This window comes from Oryzias latipes, chromosome 14, assembly GCF_053564925.1.
Source record: "Oryzias latipes strain Hd-rR chromosome 14, Olatipes_Hd-rR_3.1".
NCBI lineage: Eukaryota > Metazoa > Chordata > Actinopteri > Beloniformes > Adrianichthyidae > Oryzias > Oryzias latipes.
In genome coordinates, this window is record NC_136250.1 from 5,525,907 (window position 1) to 5,541,487 (window position 15,581).

General features: G+C 41.5%; 1 protein-coding gene across 4 annotated transcripts in view; it reads right to left on the reverse strand.

Moving 5' to 3' along the window:
- The window catches only part of fnip1 (folliculin interacting protein 1), a 33,967-nt gene that overhangs the window by 7,009 nt on the left and 11,377 nt on the right, over positions 1 to 15,581 (reverse strand). For 2 of the 4 annotated variants that reach the window (XM_004076107.5, XM_020708664.3), the window contains exons 2-12: positions 14,146 to 14,275; positions 11,876 to 12,016; positions 11,631 to 11,731; positions 9,947 to 10,021; positions 9,761 to 9,852; positions 8,967 to 9,050; positions 6,885 to 6,956; positions 5,489 to 5,624; positions 4,305 to 4,506; positions 3,976 to 4,061; positions 727 to 873 (exon numbers count right to left, since the gene is read on the reverse strand). In XM_004076107.5, the coding sequence (XP_004076155.1) occupies positions 727 to 873; positions 3,976 to 4,061; positions 4,305 to 4,506; positions 5,489 to 5,624; positions 6,885 to 6,956; positions 8,967 to 9,050; positions 9,761 to 9,852; positions 9,947 to 10,021; positions 11,631 to 11,731; positions 11,876 to 12,016; positions 14,146 to 14,275 (1,266 nt within the window). The remainder of the gene's footprint in view (positions 1 to 726; positions 874 to 3,975; positions 4,062 to 4,304; positions 4,507 to 5,488; positions 5,625 to 6,884; positions 6,957 to 8,966; positions 9,051 to 9,760; positions 9,853 to 9,946; positions 10,022 to 11,630; positions 11,732 to 11,875; positions 12,017 to 14,145; positions 14,276 to 15,581) is intronic. The other 2 variants (XM_011483169.4, XM_078930968.1) reach the window with 1 other exon arrangement.

The window sequence follows — 15,581 nt, forward strand, 5'->3', positions numbered from 1 at the left end:
TCACGAAAGTCTTGTTTCATCACGTGCCAGGACAGAGCTTCGACAGCCATCAAGTCCGCTGGGGTCAGGGAAACATGTCTCGACCCAAATGCACTTGGATGAAGTGTAATCAATATTGAAGTGCAGTATTGATTAAAAGTATATAGGTTATAGGTATATATACACTCATTAAACTTCATTAAATATATTACAGACTGAAAAACCCTTAGTGAAAACTTTCAGTAGATTTCCACTCTAAATAAACTGCAGCAAGTAAGTAAGGCATGTTCAATAAAAGCCCTGCTACCAATTCAGACGCTTACAATTAGTTTGACTTGGCTTTGTAACTTTGACAATAAGCGGTTAGAGACTGGCAGGCTTCTTATTCACAGCTCTTTGGAGACGGACCAAGGAAAGGCAGGAGATGCAGTCAGTCGCAGCAAATGAGGCTCGTTTAGTGTAATGAAGGCTTTTGTTGGGAGAGAATGAACAGTAAGTGTGTGAGTCTGCTTGTGTTTCTTTGCTGATGACAATGTTGAATTAAGACTAGCCCAGTAACATTTTTTATAATGCTGACATGTTTCTTTGATAAATGTTGCCACCTATTAGCTTAAAGAGAAGGACCAACATCGTCTGTGATGGTTTGAAAGTTAGTTTCTATGGTACCGTTCTTCCCATGAAAGACACTTCCGTGGCAGAAATAGAACCTAAAGGGGAAGGTGGTGTGAGTACAGGCAGAAACTCAACTGGTTCTTGGAGGCCTGCTCCATCAGCAGGGAGAGTTCCCTCATGAATTGACCGCAGAGCTGGTTCTTCTCCGAAGCGCCAGACATCATAGTCAACCAGACGGGCTCGGCCACGCGGGGCATTGTGTAGAGGTCACAGATGGTCATCCTGGAGATGAGGTATGGCGAGGGAGGAATGAAAGCAGGAGTGGGAATGGGGAGAGAAAATAAAAATGAACAAGAGAACAGAGGCGTTTTTGTTTCTGAAGACAAACAAAGGAGATCTCAGTTCACCCGCCAGGGTTCTGGGAGAGCCCTGCTGGGTGTTTGTGACAGTTAGGCAAACGTCCACGCAATCCTGCATGCACACACAGCGGCTGGGAATGTGCATATCTTTATGTGAATCGGCTCATCTGTTAAGGGGGCCTGGAGTTTCCATGGAGCATGGGGTGTTCCCGGAGTTCGTCTCGGCTAAGGTCCAAGCTTTCGCAAGGCGTCGGAACAATGTTCCAAATCCTTCAAAAACATACACCAGTAACTGACTTTAAAAACCTAAAACTAATCAAATCCAGTCGGAGCTGCTTGAGGAATCATTTTAATCTTGCTTTTCTCAGCAAATTCAGCAAAAATAAGGGACTGGACCAGCTGCTGACAGCCCTGTGATCTGTCACAAGACCAACGTCCTGATCATGGGGACTGATAATGCTAAACTGACTGACTTTGTCCAACTGGACAGTGCAGGAAATGTCAGACTGTAAACAGGTTGACCTCATGATCTCTGACCTATAAAGGAGCCACTGAATAATGCATACAAAGCAGCTGCAGGCTGTTGGAAAACATCTGTGCCACACAGTTTCAAAAATTAGGGCTGGTATTAATAAAAAAGAATGAAACCTGAATTCATGTTTCCTTAGAAAATGCTGAATTGATTCTTCAAATCTGTAAATTACTTGTCTTTAGATGTGTTGTGCAAAAAAATAGCTTTTCTGTTCCAATTCCTTGCTAGGTTGATAAAAATGTCCCCTTTGTTTCATTTATTTGTGTGAAAACATTTTATATAACCAAATAAAACTGATTTTATAATAGTCATTTAACAAAAAGAACAGATATTAAATAGGATATCAAAGGAACTGGCTCGGCAGCGACCCCCTCCTTTAATTGGGATGCAGGTTTTTAGTTTGTTTTTTTAAACGCAAAATAGAAATGTCTGGACTTCATGGCTTAGCATAAATTGATTTTTTAAAAATAGCATGTGACTTTAAAAAGCAAAGCAAATAAGATGCTGAAAGCTGTTTTTAGTTCAGTGGTTTCATTGCATAACCTTCAACCTGCCCTCCCCAGTTATGTCAGGGGAGTGACATTTAAGATCAGTTACAGTGATATTGTTGAAAACTGACCACTAAGTTTCAAGGTGGACATTTTTTCTCCTTCAACAAAAACACGTCTGTGAAAACCTGTAGTGAAGTTTTCTTAAGCTTTACAGTTTGAATTGGTGTCGTCCTGAGTTGGACAACCAAAACCGTCAGATCTGGGTTTGAAATATAATGAATTTATCAGTGTAGGGCAGAGTTACAGTGGCCACAGCTTGAACCCACAAGAATGAATAATCGTTACGTCCAACACACGTCTGTCTCTCAGTGTCTTTACGTCAGTACAGAAGATCAGACTTTGGATGCCAGCATCAAATGACCCGGATCCACGTCAGTCATTCCCATATTATCAACTTGTCTGAGGCTTTTTAAGGCACATTGAGCGCACGCTCCATGTCGCACATTCGTGCCATGACAAGCTTCCATTGTGAGGAAGTCTTGGCCAGCATTAAGTGAAGAGTGAAATCTAGTCTGAGCCTGCAGCAGCTGTTCAGGTGAACTTCACGCAGTAAATCTGTGACCTGACCTGTCGATTTTAAACGAGCAGCTATGGAGGGGCAACATTTGTGGCACTGTGGTTTACCAAGCATTGTTCTGCAAGTCATTATATAAAATCGTTCACATATTTAAGAAGTGTAGCTTTTGTTTTGAGATTTACAATCCAACTACAGGTTACCATCAGCAAAGAATTTCTTGTTTTCTGCTTTTAGATCAGCTGAAGAACAAGTATGGCTGCAGAGCTGCACGGTTTCTGGTTACTTCGCTCATAGGTGTTCACTGCGTGTCTGGTTTTGAAATACATGTAGTCAGAAGGGACAGGGCTTTAACCCTGGGGCATCAATCCACGACTCAGGACTCTCAGTTGTGCTGCAACACCCCATCATAACCCAAGCCCAGGCTGCAGTGGCTTTTATGTTCCCCGTCCTTCTGCAATGTGTGCAGCTTATCTTTGCAGACATGTGCGTCTGCCCACCCTCTACCAACGTCAATGCCACATCATCATAAATAGTCAAGAGAATTTCTTCCAGTTTCCCCGTCTAATGTTCCGTGAAGTCAAAGCCCCTAATGGCAAAGGAGGCTACCTTTCTATTTAGGTGTCTAGAGGTGAGATTCTTCAAGCGTTTTTAGCCCAGGGCACCAGCGTTAGTCTTGCTGGCACCCACATACTGTTTACTATTCTGGTGCTTTCTTGTGACCAGACTCTGCAGTAGATAGGGTTCCTACTTGGGAAGCTTGGGTTATTGAGGCCAGGTGTCAACAGGCATATGACTGCTGCAACGCAGACCTCAAACAGGGAACTGACAGCCAGTGGGAAAGGAGCAAGTGAAAGTAGTTGGAGGCTGGCATGTGCAGCACTTATATGGGAGGGCTTGCTGAGAGCCGTAATCATATGATTTAGGGCAGAACTTCTGACACGTATGCAAATATTTATCAAGTCTACATTCCTCACAGTTTTTGAACCCAAAACAGAATCTCCTCTTCAGCTCCCCTCAATCTTGAAATCTGCATCGTCTCCAAAGAGACATTTCCATCACATTAGCAGAACAGTCGTGTCAAAGTCAAGTGGAAACGTTCTGAACTATTTTTAAAGATTTCTTACCCAGAAACAGATTGACAGTAACAGAACTAACCTCTTCTCACTGTCAGCACATTTCTTTTTAACTAAGGAGAGCCGAGCAAAATCCAGCACATTTTGTTAGCCTCTGATGTGAAATGAAAACCACTTTTTATTGCTAATTATTCCCCTGTTCTTTGCCAGCTTCGGTAAATATGAGGATGGACAATATAAAGGAAAAGGACAAAGAATCTTGTTTTTTGGGTGGTTGCATTTGGAAAATCTTTCCTACGTATCACAACATGAATTAAATGAATATTCATGATGAATTGAGGGAGCTGCTAACCTGAACTCGTTCAGTCCATCCACCATTCGGCTGTGGGCCAGAGCTCTCTGACTGGCATCAGCTGACCGCCGACTCATCTTCATGGCCTTGAAAGTGGAAATGCACAGATGAAACTCTAGATATACAACCCCAAAGCTGTCAATCTGAGACACTTGTGAGGGAGAAGAGGAAGAGGGGCAGGAAAGCAAGATAACACTAAACGGGAACTCTTCCAGAGCCGCACACAGTACAGCAACAGTCAATAGTACTGGGTAAAAGGGAAGGCAAGGGTACTAAACCATCAGTGTGACGCTTTAGAGTTTAGATGAAGAACATTTACATTCACTGACCTGCTCAATAGCGCTCTTGAGTTTGTTCATGTGACTCTCAAAGAGAGGGAAGTGGGAGAAGAAGAACTCCTGAAAGTAGCTGTTTTCCTCAGAGTTGGGAGACAGCGTGAAAATAACGCCAATGGCGATCTTCTTCTTCCGGGCAACGCCGAGATTTGGACCGCCACTTTCGTCAGACATGTTGAAGCTTTCCTCCACTGACCTGATCACATGACAGTGGACGGGGATTCAGTTTCCAAAGAAGGGCTAAGGCAGAAACAAATCCTAGCATGACGTGTGTTTGCTAAAAATCCCAACAGCCAATTTGATTTTTTTAGTAAGATTTATTTAACCCCGGAGAACCCACGGGGTCAAATTTGGCTGCTTCTGTAAATAAAATAAAAAAATGTATTTCATTTTTTTCTTGCTTTTTTATTTTTCACTAGTATTTATATTTCCTTTTATTTCTATTTCCCCCCCACTTTTTTTTATTCAAATGGGTTTTTTTCCTCTTTTTGGCCAATGTCAACTGCTGCACAAACTGAAATAACAAACAAAACTAATTGTGAAATTAACTTTAAAGGCCTATAAAGAAATTGTTCTTGGGTTGTCCAGGGTTTAACAGTTAACACATGCAGATGTTGACAGCTGAGTTTATAGTTACTGGCCAAGAACTTCCTTTCTGCTGCAGCACTGTGTTTCTACAAAGTCTCTGCATACAACATCAGCGTTGGTCTGGTTCCCAAACGCCTGGCCGACTGTGAGGAGGTCTTAGCACAGTCGACTTTACAAAAGCCACAAAAAGGCCTTAAATACTCAGTGTGACTTCAACAGAAGCTCTTTGCAGTTTGCAGAGTTTTAGGATCTTGAAAGGTGTTGGAAAAAAAAAAAGATCAAATGCTGTTAGTAATATGAATCTCTATGGGTTTTATTTCATCATAAAAGGAGAATATGTGACTGGTGTGATCCAAGAACTTCATTTATTTATGTTCCATCTTAAACATTTATGCCAAAATCTTAATGCAAAATAATATTAGTAATGATTAAAACTATAAACAAGTTTATGAGTTTAATAATTAAACAATTGGTTGCATATTAGAAACAATTAAGAATATTTTTACAGTGCATTTGAAGTTTTTGATACTTTCATCCTGTTTATTTTAGTGAAAGGACTTAAAAACGTGTTTGTTCCCATAATTCCTCACCACCGGGGAAAGACGCCGTTCTCCAGGCTTGTAGTTTGACTGCGGAGCCAGCGGCGCTGATAGCTGGAGGCGCAGCTGCTGGTTAAGGAGGAGCCGGGGGACGGGAAAGGAGTGATCAAGAGGCTGCTCAGTGAGGCTGAAAGGATACAAGAGACACGGCAGAGGTGAGAAGCAGAAGAAATGATTTAGGGGGTTGTGGGTAACGGTAAAAAAAAAAAAAGAGTGCGTGGGAGTACGTGGGGTTACGCACTCTCAATGACACATCCTTCATGCACACACAGACAGAGCAGAATACGACAGACACACTTCATGAAACACGACACTTCACAAGAAATGCAGCTCGATAAAACAAACCCAAACACTCCCCCTCCAAATCCAGCCTTTCACTATTGAACAGCTTTTATGTGAAATCCGGTATAATCTACCCTATTAACAGTCACATGCTGGAAGTGTTGGGAAATCTGGCTCTACACCAGGGCCTGGCATGATAAAGACAACACGCAGTACATTGCCCCTGATCACGAGGTTATTTACAACCCAGCCAGAAGGCACGGAGCAACAGTCACATGAACTGTGAAAAAGGTGTGTTATCTTTTGTCTGTGGAGCTTAATGACATCACATGGTGATAAATATAAGTGTAAGATCTATTACAGGAAACTTTACTAGGCAAGAGGAAACTAGGTTAAAAAAAGGAACATGCGAGCAGTGGGTGGCAGGCGGTGAGATCAAAGGACGAGGCTTAAATGAAAAGTTCATTTAGTAGTAGGAGGCTTGAGAGCTGCTATATTTAATCCTCCGCATGTGACCTGTGTTCAAACAGAAAGCACAATGCCAGTCGTGCCAATGACACATGGTGACGTTTGGGGAGGGGGAGCAGAGCTGGGGGCATAAAGGTCAGTTTCCATGGGACAAAGTTTCCAAGTTCATTGAGGTTTATACAAGCACCCTCTCTTCTCCTTCAAGTTTATCTCTGCCTTTTGTGGGGGAAGATCCTTTAAACTTTTCATGGCTCCATGTCTCTAAACAGTTTCACACTCCTACACCCATCAACATGGAGAGGAAATCCCTGAGTCACTTTCATTCCCCGCTTTAAGACTGCAGCTTGTGCACTTCTGATTCAATTACTAGTGATTTTGTAACCGTTTAGGGCTTGCCCCTGATGAGTAGGCTGATGAGGTCAGACACATTAACACGAGAAGTAGCTGGTAATCAAGAACTATCTGAATATGTCCTTCTGTTGACATCTCAAGGTTGTAAATATTTTCAGGAACCCACCAAGTTTGAGATGTTTCTGCGTGTCAAGATTGAGTTCTTCCATAGAGTTCAGTGTAAAACTGGGATGTAGAACAGAGTGTAGGTCAATCCAGGCTTGGGCTGTTAGCCGCATTAACGTACCTGACCTGGCGATGCCACTGTCCCTCTCATCGTGGGGGCCTCGACCTGGCATGTCCATGGGGTGACTGTGGCCTGTTATGAACAAATGTGAGAAAAATGGAAGAGACAAAGATATGATTTGGGTCAGGCGGTGAGGAAAATACAGAAAGGGCAACTAACTTGTACAAAGTTTAATGTTAAAACATGCGGAGAGGCACTCTTATCTAAGAAAGTTAGAGAACTGCAAAGCTCCGTTAAAGATCCATAACATCCCTTATCCAAGCTACAGCAATTCTACTGATCAGTGGTATGAAGCGGAGCACCTTTTGTTTTTGTAACTCCAACAAGAGGAAGCTGAAGTCAAAAAGCACTGCAGCTGTGACAGCGTGTTACTTTACAACTCGATAAAGACGGTGGCTTTTGCTTCGACAAATCTCTCAACAGAGCGCTTTACGTTAAGATCAAAACAAAGTTCATACTCACAGCAAACATAAAAATAACTAACACACATGCATCATATCAAAAGGGCCACTTGTGTGCCATAAACCTTTCGGTCTCATACGACGCAAGTATAATATTCAAATGTTGCAAACTTGACCAACAGTTCCATTGCATTTTGAAGTACCATTACAAAAGGTGTCAAAAAGCCAAGAGCATAAATAAGAGCCTAAACAAACCATAATAAGCCAGAATGACTGGGTCAATTCTACAGTCCAGCAACAAGGCTCCTATGAGTGAGCTTTACTTTTAAACTCTACAATTTTGACAAATGTTCAGTATAAGTAGTGTGTGTGTGTGTGTGTGTGTGTGTGGGGGGGGGGGGGGGGCTTAAACTTAAAAATTAAAATCAATGAATAAATTGATGCTTGTTTGAATTAGTTTAGGAAGTAGATGCTACCTAGCACCAGAAAAGGGAAAGAAAAGATATGGCATTGATAAATTATGGATATCAAGGTAACATTTATGAACATCCAGCACTTGCATAGGAAGAAACAGTCTAATGTTTAGTTGGATTCAAAATGGTAGGAAGTGTTTGATGTAGTGGTCTGAGTGGTTATTTCCTCCTTCTTGAACACATGATGTTCTGGTAGAAGTTTGGTTGTGATGCTACGTTCATACACGCGTTCCAGTGACCACTGAATGAAAGTTTCAGGTTTCCGTGATCAAAACTCTCACGTTCACACGTCGGTACGCAGATCTTTAAGTGCGTTTTTTGCCTATAGACAAAATGCGCAACCACTGACGTGGCATTGAAAGTTAACCAGCTGAACTTTGACCAATCAGAGACATGTGGGTAGCGTCCTTTTTACTTCAGGGGAAGTGCCAACCCGTAGGAAAATTGCTCATGAAGGAAAAGTTAATAACTGTGGTTTGTGCTCAGAATAGAGCTGTGAAACCAAAAGCCTGGAGCCTCTTCCAACTTCAAGTACATGCTTTAGTATCGGGTAGTGTCAGTGCAGTGTGAACACCATAATTTACTAGCCCGGCGTGTACGTAGCTTGACAGTAAATATCAACGAGTGTGTGTTTTCTGGTCACATGCGCCATCCCTTAAAGGTTTACAGAGAAAAAGAAAAAAAGACAAAATGCCTCCAAACACCACTTTCAAATCTATTAAACAGAAGAAAAAAGAATTGGACGTGCTGATCAGGGAATAACTCAAGAAGAAAATGCAAAACATTGACCAAAATATGACTACAGTAACCAACACCAGTGAAAAAACATGCTCTTTGTGGGTGTGCAGTCATACACCTTGGTCAGATAAACCGATGTATTTAAAAATTGACAGACAGCTTTTTTATTGTTGCCGTCATTCTGAGTTTTCACAAAGGAAAGTTAAATGTTTCCCTTCAACCTCTTCAATGCCAAACATGAAGCTGTCCAGATAAACTTTTGGCGGACCAAAGCGGTGGACTTATCACCCAGGGTATTCACATACACACCCATCTACTTCATGCCAGTACTACTAGTTCTAAAGGCGAGATTAAACAAAAGCATGCACCCGATCAAGCCATATCCACAGCAACCACCATTAATCCAGCTATAGCCTCTACAGACACATGCAACTGGCGTACAGCGGTCACAGCCAGTTTGAAGCGCCAACCTGAAAAGAAAGAGGCGCTCTTGATGAGGCGCAGCGGGCCTTGTTCAGAGAAGGCCCTTCGAGGGCTGCAGAGCTGAGAAAATCCTGCGCAACAAAAAAACATGGAAGGGAGAGTACAGAAAGAGGGGGGAACGTGACAAAACCAATGAACAATGATTAGTGAGTCAGTCAGAAAGGAAAAAAAAAGGCTGAAACTTTCTGTTCAACCCTCCTGTTAAAGGCGACTTTTAGTCTGGAAAGAGAGAACATGTATTAAAGTACATGATAAAAAATGTTAGTTTAATGTTTTTCGAATCACCATTTCTTTTTTAAGACAAGCAGGATGGCTACCTGTGTAAACTTGGTAAGCCTACTTTCTTTTTTTTTTTCTTCTTTTTTTTTTTAAAGAGTGTTATCAAATTTAAGGAGGTGGCAAAAACACCACCATTGTTTTTACAGGAGAATATTTATGGTCCTAAAGATCATTAGCCTTTAAGATCTTTTCAAAAAAGTTACTAGTTGGTGGACGTTTAGATGGACAACAAAAAAAGGGAAAACAAGAATGCTAAAAGGTTTGAAGTGAGAAATAACATGGAATACAAAAGACAAGAATAATAAAATAAAGTAAAATGAGAAAAGACAAAAATGCTATTCGCAGCTGGTCTTCAACTACAGCCATCATCGTCATGGTTGAGTATTCCAACTACTCAATAATGGAGGAAAAAAAACACCATTCACCCATCCTTCATACGTTAATTTTTCATGAGGATGAAGGCAGATGTGGTTGTAGTGGTGGTGGGTGTTGCATTGGTTACCCATGGTCCCGAGAAGATTGTTGGGCCCCGTGTTTTGCTCTGGCTTTAGGGTGTTGGTCTCTGGCCCAATGAACTCAAGGCTGTCCTGTAACCTGTTGAGGGATCAGACGGATGGCCTTCAATGAAAATGAGGAGGTTTATGTAGGACTTCTTGCCACGTGTGCGTGTGTTTGAGCACATTCTTACGTGTTTAGGCTGCCGTACACGCTGCTCCCTGTTTTGGCTGTAAAAACCTTGCTCAGCATCAGCTGAGGCGGCGATCTGTCATGAAGATAAGAAAGGGACAAAGATCATCACTATTAAGAGTTTATGCAGCTTGCTTAAGTCTTTGATATTTCAAACCAGTTTGAATTTTTTAAATGATTTGATTAAAATTGTGTTGTTTTTTTTTTTAACATGTTCTTGTGATATATTTCTGATGATTGAGGACTTGTATTAAGAAAATTCTGCTTAAAATTGCATTTCTGAGCTATTTTTTGTATTAAAATCATTATGAATCAGGAGAGGACAAAATTGCTGTTTAAAAAAAGATCGTAGATGTGATGTAGAAGCTACAAATCAGCAGGCCACAAGCTCCCTGCTCTGCTCCATTCTGATGCATCCACTTGTAGACAAATAGATCCGTGTACGTCTTCATCGTCATCGTCCAAGCTGACATCTGGCTAAAAACTGTTTGAGTGGATATGAGCGCCAATGTTGCACCGGTAATGTTAGCTTGGGATTGTGAGGGGCTGTAAGCTAGCGGGAGAGCATGTAAGCAGAGAGCTCTCAGCAACAGCGATGGAAGGGGGTTACTCCAAATAGTCCCACCCAAAACTCAGAGGTGAATTTCTGATGAACTACTGCCGCTCTGCAGAAACTATGTCCTAGAAAACAAGTAAGGGTCGATGGCCGACAAAGCATGCATTACCACTTTTTAACGCACGCAGCAGAAGCCTGAACCGTCCGATGTGAAGTGCGTTAAAAAGTGATAATGCACACTTCGAAGGCCATTAACGCGCTTATACTATGGTCACTTACAAAAGAAAAAAATAGTAACCAGTTTTTAGTCCTTAAATTTTTTTTTTTTTCAATTCCAATTTCTCACAAAAAGCAGAGTATTTTTTACGTGTAACATATACTCCGCGTCGCACCGCACCACCGCTGCTGCAGTCCAGATCCGGCGATATAAAGCGACATATATATGCTGATCGTTCCGACGGGTGGAATAAAGCATCAATTCAGAGAGAAAGTTCACCTCTTACCGCTTGTTTTTGTCCAAAGGATGAAGCAAAAGTTTGTTTTAAAGAAGCGGCGCAGTGATACAAAACATTTAAGCTAGGTGACCGGAACTCCTTTTTTCACCGTGCGGTTATCACTGTGGTTTATCACTTTTTAATGTACACCCAGCAGCCAATCAAAATCGAGTATTCACCCGGACCATGGTATAAAAGCGGGTTAATGGCCTTCGAAGTATGCATTATCACTCCGCTTCGTGTCGGACGGTTCAGGCTTGCGTTAAAAAGTGATAATGCATACTTCGTTGGCGTTTAACCCTTACATATACCACAGCACGCCTAAAAAATAAGTTCTGGTTACATATCACTGCGCTGGCATAAAACTTAAAACATACGTTGAGATACGTTATTTCACAGTTTACAATGACACAGCAAAAAGACATGAGTGATTTTGTTGTTTCTTTTAACTCGTTCGGTGAATTTGATAATTTTGATGACTGGGATGCAGCCACAGAGAAAGAGAGACAAGAACACCCAGCAGCCAATGAAAATTGAGTATTCACCCTGACCAAAGGATAAAGGTTTTTGATTTTAGATTAAATCTGCATAATCGTAGTAAAAAAAAAAAAAAACTGGACCTGCATTTCTCTAACCTGATCTGGTGGATTTTGAGTGTGGAGCCTTTGTAGCTCATAGCCACAGATCCAAACATCATCTCCCCCAGCATCACCACATCAGATGCACATCTAGAAGCCTTGGGGGGGGGACAACAACATTTGATTACAATTATTTCTGAAAGGAGTCCAATTTGAAGAAACACATGTTCATATTAAAGTCTAAACATTGTTAATGTGTGCAAGCAGTCAGTGTATAGTAGATCTAAAACTTCAAGCGTTACCTGAAAGCGGAGGCCATGCTCCTTGGTTTCCTTATTTTCAGAGGTGCAGGAGGAGGAGGAGCTGTCCAAGGAACTGCAGCTCCCTCTGGCAGGACGGAGCTGGCAGCATTTTCCAAACATCTTTACTTGGCCATCAATGCTCTGCGATAAAGAATAAAAAAAACAACTCCAGTCTGGGTGGTTCTATTAATTAGATTATACTTTGTTCCCTCGATTAAATCTAGTTTGTTTTAAATGTGAAAAAACTATCCACCATGGCAACTTTGATCATTAATGTACCTTTTACAATATGTTAACGCTACTTATTTTGACCAGCAATCACAGATTGAATATGCAGGAGCTAATATTAAACAATAAGATTAGATTTGAGGAAAAACAAGGTGGATTTTCATGCTAGGGAAAAGTTTGTCATCAAAAAGTTGATGGGTAGCTGTCACTGCTTTAGTAACACTGATGTGAAGTCAGTGAGTGAGTAAAACAGCTCTAAAGTCCTAACACGAATCACTTGGAATGTAACAGCTACATGAGCTCAATCGGTCTGAGTCATGTGCCTTCTTGACTTGGCAGTCTATTCAAAACGGAAAGCATCTGGGAGTGTGGGAAAGGGAGGATAGGGCGTGTGTGAGTGTAGCAGTGTGTGCATTTAGGCTCAGCTCTAATGGCTCACTGGAAACTACTGTTGCAGACGATCAAAAGCCAGAGAAGCGGCTTCAGAAAAAGAGGAGGCTGACTGATGCATTTTACTGAACAGGAAGCATTTAAATGTTCCACGAGCGTTTGGTTATCTTAGAGAAAACAGACACACGAGCAGCAGGAAAGCCACTCCACTCCAGTGAGAGTATCTTTGTGTGTTCATGGGTGTGTGTGAATGCTGCAGTGCGGTGTGAGGTCTGCACACAGAGTCCAGCAGCATGTGACTGCAAGTCATATGACTCGTTTCACACTCGTGACTGAGCAGCACTGCAATTACTCTCTCCCTCCAACAGTAAAACTACATCCCTCTGGTATTCCTGCAGCTCTCTCTGCTGCTGAGCAACATCCGTTTCCTTACTCTGAACCTGTTTATGCCACATTTTCTTATTTGTCTACATTTCATTCAAGACTTTTGGTTTGCCTATAAGCATACGCTCAACTTGTTCCTTTGTTTTGCTTGTTCCGCGTTCTCCTTCAAACAACAGTTTAACTTGTTTATCCATCTGAACCAAATTCCAATGCGCTGACAAAAAGCAGCCATCATGTGATGGAAGGCAGCATCTGCAAAAGCCTCAACTCTGCAGAATGCACCAAAATACTGGCACCAGCTCAAGCCCACATACTGCATTGAACCTTTTCACCAAGATTTCAACTGCATGTTTTTCGTTTTAAAAGCTCAGTACAAAAAGATGCCAATTAATAGATCAGGTGTCAAACCACAAAATAAATAAATCAGGAACATCAGAGCTTTCAAGTAAAAGTTTAGAAAGCCAGGGGGGGGGTCTTAATTTAACATCAGGGTGAAACAGGATGGCAAGATTGAGTCTAGACTGACGATAGATAAAGATTAACAAGAGAGGAAGACAAAAGAAGGCAGAGTAACACGCCCGTCATGTGAGGATGAAGGAATGCTGCTGTCAGCTGAGACTACTATTGTTGGAGATACGCGTTTCTAGAGCAAACTAGTCAGGATCAGACATCATCACACAGGAGCTTTATGAAAATATTAGGTTTAGTGACCATAAAAAGGCCATGAGGCTGTGACTTTGTTATAAAAATCTAGATTGCAGATGAGCAGTGGTGACATATTTCTGTTCAACATATCCTTTTTTGAAAGGATTCTGCTTTCACTCAACGTTGCAACACATTTGACAAATTGCACATATTTGCTTAATAAATGTTTGAATTAGCTTGATGCCAAGCTTGATGAAGACATAAAATATTTTAAGTTATTTAGCCTATTTGAGATGTATGCAAGATAAACTAAAGATTAAAGCTCTTTTTTAAGTTTAATGGAGAATCTGAACTCCACCTTAAAGACAAAGTGAATCTGCGTGTGCATATCTACTTTGCAGAACCGGCATATGCATGTTGTGCTTTGATCTTTTTCTAATGAGGCAGTAAAGTCTGCTGCAACTTTTCACTATGACAATGTTCTGCTTTTACACGTGGTGTGCAGCAAAGTGTGTCTGCAAAAGCATTACTTGGGTTTAAAAAAGGACAAAGTATCTTTATAGGTATTACTAATAGTAAATGGTATTCAAAAAAGGAGAGCAAACACTGAACTTGTAACTCACATTAACAGGGGTTTCCTCTGTGCCCTTTTTCCTGGCATTGGAGTCGAAGAGGACATTTCTGCCGCGCCTCTCACAGTCCTGGTACACGATCAGCCTGATGTGACTGGGCTCCAGCTGGGGCAGCGGCCAGCTAAATGGAAGGAACACGACATGCGGATGGAAGGTGAGGAGGGGGGGAAAAAAGAAAGAAAAAACAATTAGAAATAAGCAACAATGCAATAAAACTATGCAGAGCAGGTCAAAGGTCATTCAGCACACCGATTTTTGGTTCGTTTTATACAACTGCAAATCACTAAAACCTATTTTAACACTTTTTAAGGAAACATTTGCAAACAGATTTTATAGGATACAGTTTTGATTACTTAGAAAACAAACTTACTACTACTAAGTAACTGAAAGTTTTTTGTTTAAATACCTTGTATCCTTGTATTATGGTGCAAAAAAAATTGAAGTTCTAATATCTGTAAAAACTGGTTTTCCTCCAAATATCTTTCCATTACTGAACACTTTATTGGCATGGCATGATCTGTGTGGATAGAAATAAATTTTAAAATGCTAAGCTTGAGGGGACATGTAAAAATGATGTACCTGTAAGCATGTAATAAACACTTTACAGCTGTCACTTGGCGTGGCAGAAGCAGCAGAGTCCATGCCACAGCTGCCATTCATCAATCTCATACCCCAAGCAGCAGGGAGCCACAGAGAGAGCCATTAAACGTCCTGCCCGCCTATCAGCCACAACGTCGTCCACTCGCAAACTGTTCAGAACTTTAACAAACATGTTCAGCATAGAAACTTAAAGTCTGCAGTTTTCCCCCATGAGTTCAAGCTTCCTTAACACGTGTATTTAGTCCCCAATCAATTTATCCAGAGCAACACGTGCTAAGCAGCAAAAAGTTGACTGTTGTTAACTGAGCTAGTAAATAGCAACCGTATCAAATGCAGTTTTGGTAACGCCTCACTGCACACCAACTTATTCCGTTCTGTTCAGCTGTGATAGACAAGTCAGTTATTTATGTAAATATTGTTATGCATTTACACCTCGCTGTGAACTCCGGTGGCCCTTCATTGAACTCCGTCAGCCACCTTTGCCTCCTGCGATACAGACTACAGTGACGACAGGAGATTGAACCAAATGATTGATGGTTAAGGATTACTCTGGATCTGACAGGGAGATGGACACACAGCTGAACCTAAATATAGGCTTATATGGGGGGGCAGAGAGCGTCCCTAAACATAAGCATCAATTGTAAACAGGTAGTTGGGTAAGGGTAGAAAAGGAACAGTTAAGCCCACTTGGCTTTCCAGTCAAACGCCACACATAGGCTGGATGGAGATCCTTGGCAGGCCAGGGAATACCTGCAGGGTCATGTGTGTGAGAGACGAGCCATGTGTACCAGTCTCATGCATGTGAGCCATCTTTCAAACACTGGTGC